Source organism: Temnothorax americanus, unplaced genomic scaffold, assembly GCF_048541705.1.
Source record: "Temnothorax americanus isolate GAGA-0224 unplaced genomic scaffold, ASM4854170v1 Scaffold36, whole genome shotgun sequence".
NCBI classification, from domain to species: Eukaryota; Metazoa; Arthropoda; class Insecta; order Hymenoptera; family Formicidae; genus Temnothorax; species Temnothorax americanus.
The window spans coordinates 1912250-1923939 of record NW_027509505.1 but is presented as its reverse complement, the minus strand read 5'-3'; the positions used below and the strand labels follow the sequence as shown (position 1 = coordinate 1923939).

Sequence of the window (11690 nt, the reverse complement as noted above, 5' to 3'; positions counted from 1 at the left end):
TTAATTTGAGAGGCTTTATTTGTTGATTTTTCTCTTTTTTTTTCTCTTATCGGCATTTGAAGTAGATATATTTATACAGGGATAGACGTAAGTGATCGTGCGGCCGGAACTCTAGAAATAGTTAACAGATATATGCGCAGGGTGTTTCTCAATTGTTTGTTCTCGAAAGACAGTTTGTCACACTCTTTTTTCATGAGGACATTGTCGGATTTAATGTAGTTAAACTGTTCCCAAAATTTGTCCACGTTGTCAAACGGTTCTGACATCTGTAATAAGTCTTATTTAAATACTGAAGATACATGTTTCGTATTTGATACATATACATACGCAACTCGTGAAAGCTCTTCTGGAACCCGTATCGCGTAAAGTGTATTTTTGAACGGTCAGCGAGAACGGTTCCAACGTTGAACACATTCTCAGCAATAACAGTAACTGCGAGCCTTTTTCTGAACGTCTCTGCAGTTCCTGCAACGCAAAGAATATCCACTGTACCTTTTTTTTCTTTTTTTTTTCCGGAACGTCAAACTTGACTTAATACTGCTTTAAATATTTTACTTTTAGAACGTTAACGCTAATAATAGTTAGTTTTTTCAGCTGAGTAGTGTCGAGCGCTTGATTCATGAAAAATATCTGTCTGAAACTTTGAGCTCTCTTCCTCATGTATACAATCCGCGCGTTCACGTCCGTTATACTCTGCTCCCTTTTCTGCGATAATGCGTGCGTGTCCCGCTTCAGACTTTTAATCGTGCTTTGTAATTGCGTTTGCAACTTTGGATATTGCGCCACGTCGACACGATGAGCGTCATCCTGTTCCTTCAAGTAGTCGTACTGCTTTCTCTTATCTCCTGTATTTTTTTCGTATTCGCGTATCGTTTCGTTAAGTTGTCGCCACAATTCCTCGACCTCATTGGAAACGTAATGCATCAAGCGCGACAAGGAGTCTTCCTTCTGAAAGATTTTTGATCACCAAAAACGTACTAACATTTATTTCATATATAAAACACAAAGATGAGAAAAATATCCATACCAAGTATACGATGCTATATATATTAACGGCATTCTGGATTTTCGTTTGCGTCAATACATTTTCCATCTTCTTATCTTGGCCAAAAATTATGTTCTGCAACTGATGGCAGTGCTCTTGTAAATGTTTCCGTACTCTATTTAACTCATTCATCTCGTTCGAAACGATACGGGTACGTTCGCGTGCGAAGGACTCGTGCAGGTGGATGCATTTTTGCTTGTATCTTCCTATGTTACATTAATATAATTAATAGTTGCGCGATAGTATAGATACTGTAGCGTTACAAAGGCATGAGCTACCAATAGTCAGGTCCATCATTTGAATGTGGGCCTCTTGCAGTCTTCTGTGATCCATATCGGCTGCTTCTAGCTCACTATGTAAACGCTGTATCACGAGATCTTTCGCCTTCAACAGGCGATCGAACGTATTCCAAAGATATTCCACATCTTCGCCAAGTTCTTTACATTTTATTTGTCGTAGAATGTATCGCCATCGTTCATTGATCTTGGCAGTGTTTAATCGCGAAAACGCTTCCTCGTGTTTCAGCTTGTTCTACATTTCAAAATTGATTTGTTACAAAATTGTATTACATTGTATACTTGTATTTTGCGTCGGATCGGATAGTAAAAGTTACCTTAGTAAAAGTTGCAATCAACTGTTGCTTACGTCGTTTAGCCTCTAGTTCCAATTCGGCACGGTGCTGTAGATAGCGAGCGCGTTCCTCGTCGCTCATGCGAGCCAATTTGCTTCCCTTTCCCTTCTTCTTCGGCATTTCTCGGCGACGAAACGATTTTATACCGTTGCAACGTAGTGTTCAAATCGTTTGTTCTTAACAAGTTACAAGTTTTCCTATTAGGAATATAGGGATAGCAAGGGTAAAACTGTTAAGGTCTGCCATATGGAGCGCGTGTGTTTAATCAATAACAGAAATCAACTTGGTATAACAGACATATATATATATATATACTACGTTATATATATATATATACTTCTGTAGTAACTTACGCGACGTCCTCCGCGTAAACGGGGTTTTGTAGTAACGCTCGCGTAAACGTAGTGTTTGAAACATTATAAAAATTGCATCTGCGTTCAATAAAATTCAATTCGACTCGAATAAAATATTACGAACGTTTTATTCATGTATGAAAACTTGGTCAATGTTATAAAATTTTACAAAAATATTCTTCCATCTGTTTGTTGGGCACATTTTACAATTCTAATTAACATGATTAATCATAAATTCGCGTTAAATATTTTCCTACTCTATGATAATACGCTCCGTGAGAAAAAATGTATATATTTATATGTGATATTTATATACATACGTTAGATGGAAATTATATCTTGCCGTTTACAAGATAAAGATCACATTATTTTCGAGATAATGAGGAATGGAACGTCACACGTATACAAACGTTGTACGTGCAATACTAAATACTTTTTGGCTAAGATTGCGAATCAAGCAAGGCATCAAGAATCAAGGAACTATCGACTTCGAAGCTCGCATGGAATTTTTTCGTCGCGAAGATATAATATAGTTGCCCCGCAACGTATAATAGATTCTATAGGCTCTTTGTGCTATTCTATTTGGTGGAAGACTTTAAACGCAAGTCGGGCGATAAACGCATCGATCTTTTAGCTGTCGTTGATGCGCAGCGTATGTCATATATTTTTCTGCAATGTCTTAGGTCTGCTGTCGATTTTCTCTACGGACAACGGCCGCTCTTTCGTTGTGGGTATAAAGCTCTGACTACGTCGGATCCTCTCACCTCCTCTCAGGGGACGCGTGACGATTTGTGCTTCTAGTAGAAGTTGCGCCTCTTCGGCGCGCTGCACCTTTTCGCGCGCAGCGCGCAACTCGGCATCCAATTGCTCCCTCTCCGCTTCCAGCTGCTGGAGTCGTAGTTCGGCATCTAAAAATTAATGTAGAAGAATAATGCAAAAGTGGAACGTTTCAAATAAAGATAACAGTTAAACATTATAAGAAAGAATCTAAGAAAGCTAAAAGAAAGAAACACACATGCGCCCGGTACACGTGTATGTAAATTTTATTACGTGAATACGTTTATTAATATGATTAACAATTTAATGTTAAATTTTTTTTATCTTCTGGATTTTATATACCTTGCAACTGTTGCTCGTTTTTTTTCTGCATCCGCTCAAATTCCATTCTTTTCATCTTCTCCATCTCCAGCAATTCTTGTTGCTCCTGCTGCAATCTCTCCAATTGTTCTCTCTTTTCCCATTCTTCGCGCAGTACTCTCGCTTGTAACGTTCGTACTGTAAATGCGTACATAGCGCATATCTAAATTATACTACAATCTTACAAAAACATGGTGCGATAAAAGTTAAATACGGTAGACACAATCTTACCTATTTCCTCGTCGCGTAGGGCTTGCTTTTCTTCTCGCAGCAGTAATTCTAGCTTCCGTTTAACATCTTCTAGTTGTTGAACCTTGGCACCTTCCTCCTTTGACAGAGTTTCCAATTTCCGAGCTTGGATCTCGGCGGCGATTCTAGCCTGCCTCTCGTGCTGTAGTTCCAGCTTGGTCTCTTCTTTTTCCTGTTTAGTAGCCTAGCAAGCAGCATTACGTTGTGAAATAAATTCCAAGTAAACGTGTTATCTGTTCCACGTAAAACATATATATTTTTCTGTTTTAATTTATTCGTTTCAATTTACTTGTCGCAAGGATCTTCTTCGCGTGGCCAAACTTCTCTGATAGCCGATCTTCTCGCCCGAATGCTGAATGGCCGTTTGCAATGCCGCGAGCCACTGCAGTCTGCCTTTGTGATCCTCTGCCACTAGCTCGATGCATCTATGTTCGGGGGTGCTCAGCACGAATCTTCTATCGGGCTTTCCACCGTTTGTCAGCGTATCGGCCCAGCAATTGGCATTCAGCAGTATTAATCCGGACGGTTCTTTCTGTTGGGGATCTTTATAATACGTCAATTCACCAGGACGCAGCACAAACCAGAAGTACCGCAACGTTGGCAGCAGGAAGCCCTTTTTCATCAAGTAGCCCTGCAACGGTATAATTGTAAAAAAAAATTATTGTTATCATGTAACGCGCGTAATGCGCGCTATGGCACCTCTTAAAACTATACAATATGTATCTGTATATAAACGTAAGATCGCAACGTGGTGCGTCGTAGCACACATTTTTTTATATTTTTATATATTTTTTTTCAATTTATCAGCAAAATTAAGCAAAACTTTAATTTACCTTTTTCACTACATTCTCTACGTAAATCTGGTGGAGATCATCGATCGCCTCTGTCAATGCTACAGCGTCCAAAGTATTACCGCCACTATACTTGGATTCCAAAACCGCCAGAAACGTGGAAAACCTTTCCGTGAAATTTTTCATAAACAAATCGCGTCTTTTACATTTCCTTGATCTTTGTGACAAGCTAGAAACGACAAGTTACCTAAATATCCCGATAGCCGCTGATAGAGCTGAGAAATCTGCCGCATCCCACTGCAGACCCAAGGATATTACTAGATGGGAAGCGATTCGCGCCACCTCGTCGCCATGCATTATTACCTGCGTCACAAAAGCGACACGTTGGATATATCGAATTGCAAACAAACAGGACATTTGTATATAATTGTTTTATCATAATCAACCGCTAACCAGATAAGAATCTGTCATATCTGACTCTGTCTCGGCCAGCAGACAGTAAATTCTGAACAACTGGTAAACGCTGTGATCATCAAAGACAGGATGGGATCTCTCCAGGTACATCTTTTTACAAACCAACCAGCAAATCTCATCTATCCCGTCTTCCAGGCTCTTCAACGTTTGTACAGAAGTAGCGTCGGTTACAGAGGAGAACACCTGAAGTAATAATTCTCGCTATAGAATACGCCGAATACAGCGAGGTGGACGCAGGAAGAGCAAAGCAAATGCTTTTGACCGAGGGTAGAGAGAGAGAGAGAGAGAGAGAGAGAGAGAAAACTTGGGAAAATATTCAGAGATACTTAACAAAACAGACATTTTGAAAATAAGAAAGTAAAGTAAAAACTTTTTTATACATCTATGTGTGTGAATATTCTTTTGTTTTTTTTTGTTTTTAAAAATTAAGTATTCTACTTTATCTCCACATTCTAAATGTTCAAGTATTTGCTAGACATTGTAAATAACGAGCTTGTTGTGCCTGAACGTTTGAAAACGTTTTATTCGCGTATATAAAAAATTCTACTATTTCTCTCAATAACGAAGAAACGTGACGTTTGCTTTTTCGTTCATTCAAACGCTCGTGGCACAAGCGTCTTGCGCGAAAGAAGAAGACCTTACTTCTTTCTGTAAATAATAGATGTACTGATCGAACGTTAAACTCTGCGTACTCCGGTAATGCTCCAGGCCTTTCTCCACGCCGTACAAGTCCATCATGGTACCAATGTTGGCTGTCAGGACCTACGAAAATTAAATATCAATATGGACAAATGTGAAAAAGAAGAGAAAAGAGAGAACTTTTTAATATGACTTTTCACGTCATATAAAACTGTCAATATTAATCAATATTAATTGTATTATTGCGTAGAAATATAAAACAAGGTACGCGAGGATGTGACATGTGACAAGTGACCGTGCTAGATGATTCGATGATTCGAGGGAGGCTATTCCGAACGGGCTTTCTCGGCGATCGCACGAGTTTCTCAAAAAGGGGTCTCACCTTTAACTTGGATTTGGCGACCGTGTTGGTGGCATCGGCCTGTAACGCGTGAAACGCATGCCAGATACTGTTGGTGAGATTCTTGAGCAGGTGGGCCATCGCGATCGCGATTCGCGCGCGCCTGACTCGGCTCACTCGACGGTCGACGGCAACAGGTGTCCTCCGCAGTGTCCGCAGTCCGCGCTCCGCTAACCGCTCTCGTTCCTTCTATCTTTTTCCGTATACCTGACGATCCTGACGTAGGTATAGGTATCCTTCTGTATCAGTGTATCACTGTATCCTCGTGTCCGCGTCCGCGTCCGCGTCCGCCTATCGCGCCTCGCCAACGACGCCAATCAGACAATGTTCGGCGAGCGCATAATATAGTATATAATATTTATCTTTCGTCTCTAAATGGCCGCGAATGGCGTGTCTCTTCCCTTCCCCGTTATCTCCGTCTCTCGCTTCGTTCCTCGTTCCCCGTTCTTCCCGAGCCCGAGTGACGAGACACGAGAGTCACGAGACATCTGTGCTCTCCTCAGTCTCCTCCTTGGATCGTTGGATCTTGAATCTTTGGTCCTCCTGCCTCCTGCCTCCTGGCTCCTGGGCTGGGCCTGGGCCCTGGGTCTGTTTCTTTTCGCTGCACTGGCTGTGACTGGCTGCAACTTGGGCTGAACGCTGACCGCCGCCTGACTGGTGCAATAGGTTAGAGTGAGACAAGTATATTTTGTTTCACTCTATTTACTGCACCAGTTCAGCCAGTGCAGCTGCAGCTAAAAGAGTAAACAGACCCGGAGACCCCCTGCCCCGGTCGCCCGTCACTTCCATCGGTGATCTGACCAGTGTCACAACCACAACTGTCAACAGTGTCAATTGTGAAATTGTGATCAGTCGCCGTCGGCTTCGGCTGAGTCGGCTCACTCGGCATTCGGCCTGGTCGCCTGGTCGCCGGTCCGACCGGTTGTTCCACATACGTTGACATCGCGCTTGACACCGCGCTGTCAACAACAGCTAGGGTACGTTGCTGACAGTTGACAGTACGCGACATGTCAAAGTCGGCCTGGACTCTTTGGTTGATTCTTCAAGCTTGTCTCGTTGGAAATACGTTTGGTTCGATAGGTGACAAGTCGCAGGTATACAACCAATGTCTAGCGTTGTGTCGCACTAGCAACTGCAAAGATGGTAATGATCGATCTGCGATTTTTCCCATTTCACGTATTTAAATTCTTTTCACTTTTTCCTCAAAGTGATGCGAAACTAGACCCGAAGTTTATTTATTGTAGCTGAAACGTAAAGAGAGAGAAATGTTTACAGTACGTACATATTGCGCATACATAGAATATAATATGTGAACGATGAGATACACGTAATATATGTCAAGTGTAATAAGGGAATAAGCGCTAATGTCGTAGTCGGATTGAGAAATCGGCAATGTTTGTAAAATCGTTTTATAAAATGTTTAGGTATATCTTATTAAGTGCGGCCACATTCTCAAGTCATGATTAAAAATGAAATGTTTTACTGAGATCTGAGAATTTTAGTCTTTTTTTATTTTTATAAAAATTCGCTAACAAGCGGCCCGGCACATTGTCAAACACTATTTAGAATCATACTAACTTAGGACCTTGTTTCGCCCTGCTGCCTGCTGCACGCTGCACGCTGCGCATTGTACACGGGAGGTGTGGGGACTGTGGTGGACCTAGCTTCACGTGGTAAATTGAAAATCTTTTTTGGACGCGTGCAACAGAGCAAAACACAGGGTCCAAGCTAATAGGAATAGGTTTCTAAATAGATTTCACGTTAACACATCAAGTTAGGTTTTCACACACCCATCATCTCTATGTGCAGCGGGGTGAAACTGACGTGAATATCACGTCTTGAATATAAGTATTTCTTCCTTTTTTTTTAACGTCTCTCTTACGTCTCTTTCAGTCTCGCTCTCATTCAGATTATCTTAGATTATCTCAACGTATCATTACGATAGTGATCAGTCGAGATATATCAAATTTATAGTATCAAAAATATTTTCCCCACGTTCAAGCAAGGTTAATATACGTATGTTAATGAAGATTAAAGTAATATAATCACACTGGCATATATACAGCTCCCTTTCAGATTTTATTTTATACCTTATTTGCTCGTAAAAAAACATTTCTTTATCAAAAATTCAATTTACGTTACGTCTCAACAACGTGTGCGTTGTAGAAACAGATTTCAAGGAACAACCTTCCTTATCGTTACGCTTGTTACGCTGGTCTTGCGAGGAAGATTGTAGTTATATTTGCATATGGAGGACCGTTGATTACTTCGTATCTCATGGTTTAAAGATACCACAGTTTCATGGAAAAGTAAGCAAAATATAGCAACAATCCCCCCTTTTACGAAAAGATATATAATATACGTATACACGAGGAAAAATATCATCTACGCGTCTATGTTATTTGAAGCAAAAATATTATTTTTTCTTAGTACATTTGCGGTAAACCGCCGCGCATACGTATTTTGTTTTTATAAAAGCAACGTTTAATTTTATACGACGCAATAAAACCTATATATTACTTTTATGTAGCCGAACTTTATTTCTATGCATATGCGTATATCGAGGCTACGTAATGTTTTCATTTATTCTTATGACACTTATGATAATATCTATATTATAAATAATGATGTATAATAACGTGTTCTTATTCGTCCCGCAGTGGCCATTCATCCGCCTATTTGGATGTCAGGAGCCTGCTTCGGTTTTATTCTCCATACTCAATTTTTATGCACATTGGATAATGTATCGGAAATTTAAAACTAGGATTGATCGATCTAATCCCATGTTCTACGCTTGGACGTATTTCAGTATTGTAAGTTTAGTCTACCCTATATATGCCACGTCTACTCAAATGTCTAAAACTTGGCAACCTTTGACTTGTACGCTGCTTAAAAGGCTTAACTTTCGTGCAGATATGCCTAAACGGGTGGTTTTGGTCAACCGTATTTCATTCGCGGGATTGGCCCGTTACAGAAGCTATGGATTATTCTTGTGCGTTTAGTATGGTACTTACACTCTTGTACTGTATGCTTTTAAGGTAACGCACAATAACGTTCGTCTTATCTGGATATGATTAAGGTGTTGATATTTAAAAAAATGTATAATATAATATACTTATTTGGTAAATACACATCGTTGGTAAATTAATTTTGGAATGTATTCAAAGATAAAAGAAACGAGTCTTAACGTAACGTATATAAATCTTAAATCTTTATTGTTTAGGTAATATTAAATTTTATGTACGTGTTAATTATTGTTAGGATAACGAATAAAAGGAATAAAGCTTGTGTTACAATAACTTGCGGATATGTGAGCATTTTGTGCACACATTTGTCACATTTATGGTCAGGCAGAATTAATTATGGTTATAATATGATGCTTAATGTAGCGATAGGTAAGTTTTACACCATAATCGCATTACGCGCATATCGCTACGGGAAGATAACTGTATAACAAAGCTGAACCGTTTATGATCCCAGGATTAACGACTGTCGCGATAACGATGCTGTGGTGGTATTTCAACCGTACCAAGTTGCCTTACGTATACTTAGTCGCTTGGTTCAATATGTTGACTATTCTCGTGACTGTGCTCGAGTTGGCAGACTTTCCTCCTATTTTTTGGATATTTGATGCTCATTCCTTGTGGCACGCCAGTACAGTTCCTTTAACGATATTATTATATAGGTACGTACACCGCGTGCACAAACACGTGTGCAGCTACAATAATAATAGAACTAAATTATACGTATTCAATGTAGATGTGTGTACGTCCGTAATTCAAGCAACTGAATTACATTTATATATGACGTGAAGTATAGTTTATATAAAACGTGAACTTTATTTTACAATCTCTTACTACGCATCAAGCGTTCTTCAATAGACTTCTTTAATAGAGCTGCGATTACACACATACAATAAATACAATTGAATAATTACATCTTTATTCATATTCTACAGGTTTATGATCGCAGATTGCCGTTACCTGAAAAGATATTACGACAAATCGTTTCTAGATATTGATCATCATAGGCCGTAATTCTCTTTTTTTTTTCTTATATTGCATAACGATAATCTATGTCTGGGCTATCGTAAATATTCGGGGTAAGACAAAGAATACAAATATTAATTTGAATTTTAACGTAGGATATATTCTAAAATTCGTAAATCAAAATATTATAGCAGAAAAATTCTTACAAAATTAAGTGGAAATTTTAATTTAAAATACAGAATAAAAAATTGCAGACTTTTATTACTTAGTTTGTCAAGTATATTTCTGCTATATTCTACCGTTTAATTTTTTTTCACACGAGTGCACGTATCCGTAAAATCGTTGCGACACATTTTTACTTTGTAATACAAAGGTTTTGTTGAAGAAATACAAAAAATGCTCTTGGCTAATATATTTTAGAATAATAAAATTTTATTTCGTTATTAATAAAATGCAAATATATCGAATCTATTAGTTACGGACGAATATAAAATTTGTCGCATGTAACATTACTAAAAAAATTTACATTTAACAGTAATGATAATAAAATATTACTGGACACTAATATAAAACTTTGTTTATTTTTTAGGGCAGTAGAACAAATATTGGCGTGATCGTAACATAATTACGTTTTGCAGAAAATTATATGTAGATTTAACAGTCTGTTAAATATAAATATGACAATGTACTTATGACGTGTCACGGCGCAGGATACGAATAAGTACGGACCGTGAATGGAGGAACGTATATAATTTTATTAATAATTGTAATACAATAAATAAAAGTTGAAATACATAGTTTGTTAGCAAAATTATAATTTATTGTCTCATTTTCTTTGAAGAATTATTATGTAACAATAGACTATATGTACATTTATATATCTCAGCTCATTAAATGGACGTCCTTCTTCTTTCTTGCGATGGACGTATTAATTATTATATATTTTTAATTATCATATATATACATAAAAAGTAATGATAAATTGATCGGATTTTCTTATATTTATTCAGCGTTCTACAAAGATGTGTTGGCAGGAAACATCGGAAATATTTCATTAATATTTTGTCTGTTTTTCTGAAAAATGATTCACGTGGTATAAAAAATTTGAGAAAATCTTATTATAAAATTCTGAAAAAGTCTTAAAATTTTCATAGAACGTCTGATTAATAATGTAAAAACGTCTGAAACATTTTTCTACCAGGGTTTCTTTTAAAGTTTTCACAGTTTAACTCTCGATGACTTCATTAAAATAACGTCTAACGATATATGTAATATTGGATATAAAACTGAAAGAGGCTTCTTTATTTATGCTAATGGAGAACTGCTTCTAGATTTTACAAAAAATTTGTCATTAAATAATAATGCTAAGTAAAAGAGCTATAGTTACGAGCCTTGTATATCGTTATCTGTCTCGTATAATTAATAAGCTTACTTTGCTTATGCATCCACGGAAGCTGCGATCGACACCGACGTCCAGATTGATCGTGATTCTTCTGTGATCTATACTTCTCCGATGTAAAGATGAGGCGTGTTTAAGTTCACGGTTCTCGCAGCCCCAAGTGATTTGCCTTCCACAAAGGGCTCACCGTTCACCGACAATTTCGCATCCTTGAAATCTCGATTCACCCGTACGTACGTCCACACACCGGGTTGGACGGCATAAGGTGATCTTATCTTCGTCATTCCGGAGCCGATATCGAAGCGAAACTCGATGTGCCTGTCCTTTATCACGAGTGCTGCGACAAAAATACTAAACACGTATTCATGAAATCAGCTTAAAAAAAAAAAAACATTAAAAACGAGGAAAAAAAAGGCTAAAACGATTTTGCAGTGTTTTCTTTTATATCACGTTTCCATCACTTACGATTGCCGAGATATGTGCCAATAGGGCAGATTTCAAACTAACGAGTGCTCGTTGAATCGACTTTCAATCGTTTGCGGTTGCCGAGATACAAGCGGTTTATGAAAGTCAGATATCATTT

At 38.2% G+C, this 11690-nt stretch overlaps 3 protein-coding genes across 5 annotated transcripts; 1 reads left to right on the top strand and 2 right to left on the bottom strand.

The window, feature by feature from the left end:
* Nucleotides 1–71: 71 nt before the first annotated feature.
* Nucleotides 72–1984, bottom strand: LOC143901740 (dynein regulatory complex subunit 2). Its single transcript, XM_077414245.1, has 6 exons — nucleotides 1659–1984; nucleotides 1324–1576; nucleotides 1028–1251; nucleotides 556–948; nucleotides 328–465; nucleotides 72–266 (listed from the first exon to the last, which is right to left on the bottom strand). Exons 1-6 carry the CDS (start codon nucleotides 1794–1796, stop codon nucleotides 72–74), a joined length of 1341 nt encoding a protein of 446 aa, XP_077270371.1. The 5' UTR covers nucleotides 1797–1984.
* A 154-nt stretch (nucleotides 1985–2138) lies between these two features.
* LOC143901728 (differentially expressed in FDCP 6 homolog) lies at nucleotides 2139–6217 on the bottom strand. Its single transcript, XM_077414197.1, has 9 exons — nucleotides 5702–6217; nucleotides 5323–5442; nucleotides 4660–4863; nucleotides 4454–4569; nucleotides 4249–4372; nucleotides 3705–4046; nucleotides 3398–3599; nucleotides 3149–3304; nucleotides 2139–2937 (listed from the first exon to the last, which is right to left on the bottom strand). Exons 1-9 carry the CDS (start codon nucleotides 5798–5800, stop codon nucleotides 2687–2689), a joined length of 1614 nt encoding a protein of 537 aa, XP_077270323.1. The 5' UTR covers nucleotides 5801–6217; the 3' UTR covers nucleotides 2139–2686.
* Nucleotides 6218–6287: 70 nt separating this feature from the next.
* Nucleotides 6288–10519, top strand: Pgap3 (Per1-like protein PGAP3). 3 transcript variants are annotated; one of them, XM_077414220.1, is made up of 8 exons: nucleotides 6288–6862; nucleotides 7892–8028; nucleotides 8380–8532; nucleotides 8633–8757; nucleotides 8981–9114; nucleotides 9200–9404; nucleotides 9678–9821; nucleotides 10298–10519. In XM_077414220.1, the coding sequence occupies exons 1-7, from the start codon at nucleotides 6727–6729 to the stop codon at nucleotides 9754–9756; spliced, it is 969 nt and encodes a 322-aa protein (XP_077270346.1). In that variant the 5' UTR covers nucleotides 6288–6726; the 3' UTR covers nucleotides 9757–9821; nucleotides 10298–10519. The 3 variants fall into 3 exon arrangements, with proteins under 3 accessions (XP_077270346.1, XP_077270345.1, XP_077270347.1); XM_077414219.1 differs by having other exon boundaries at nucleotides 7886–8028; XM_077414221.1 differs by lacking the exon at nucleotides 7892–8028 and having other exon boundaries at nucleotides 6288–6813.
* Nucleotides 10520–11690: the final 1171 nt, after the last annotated feature.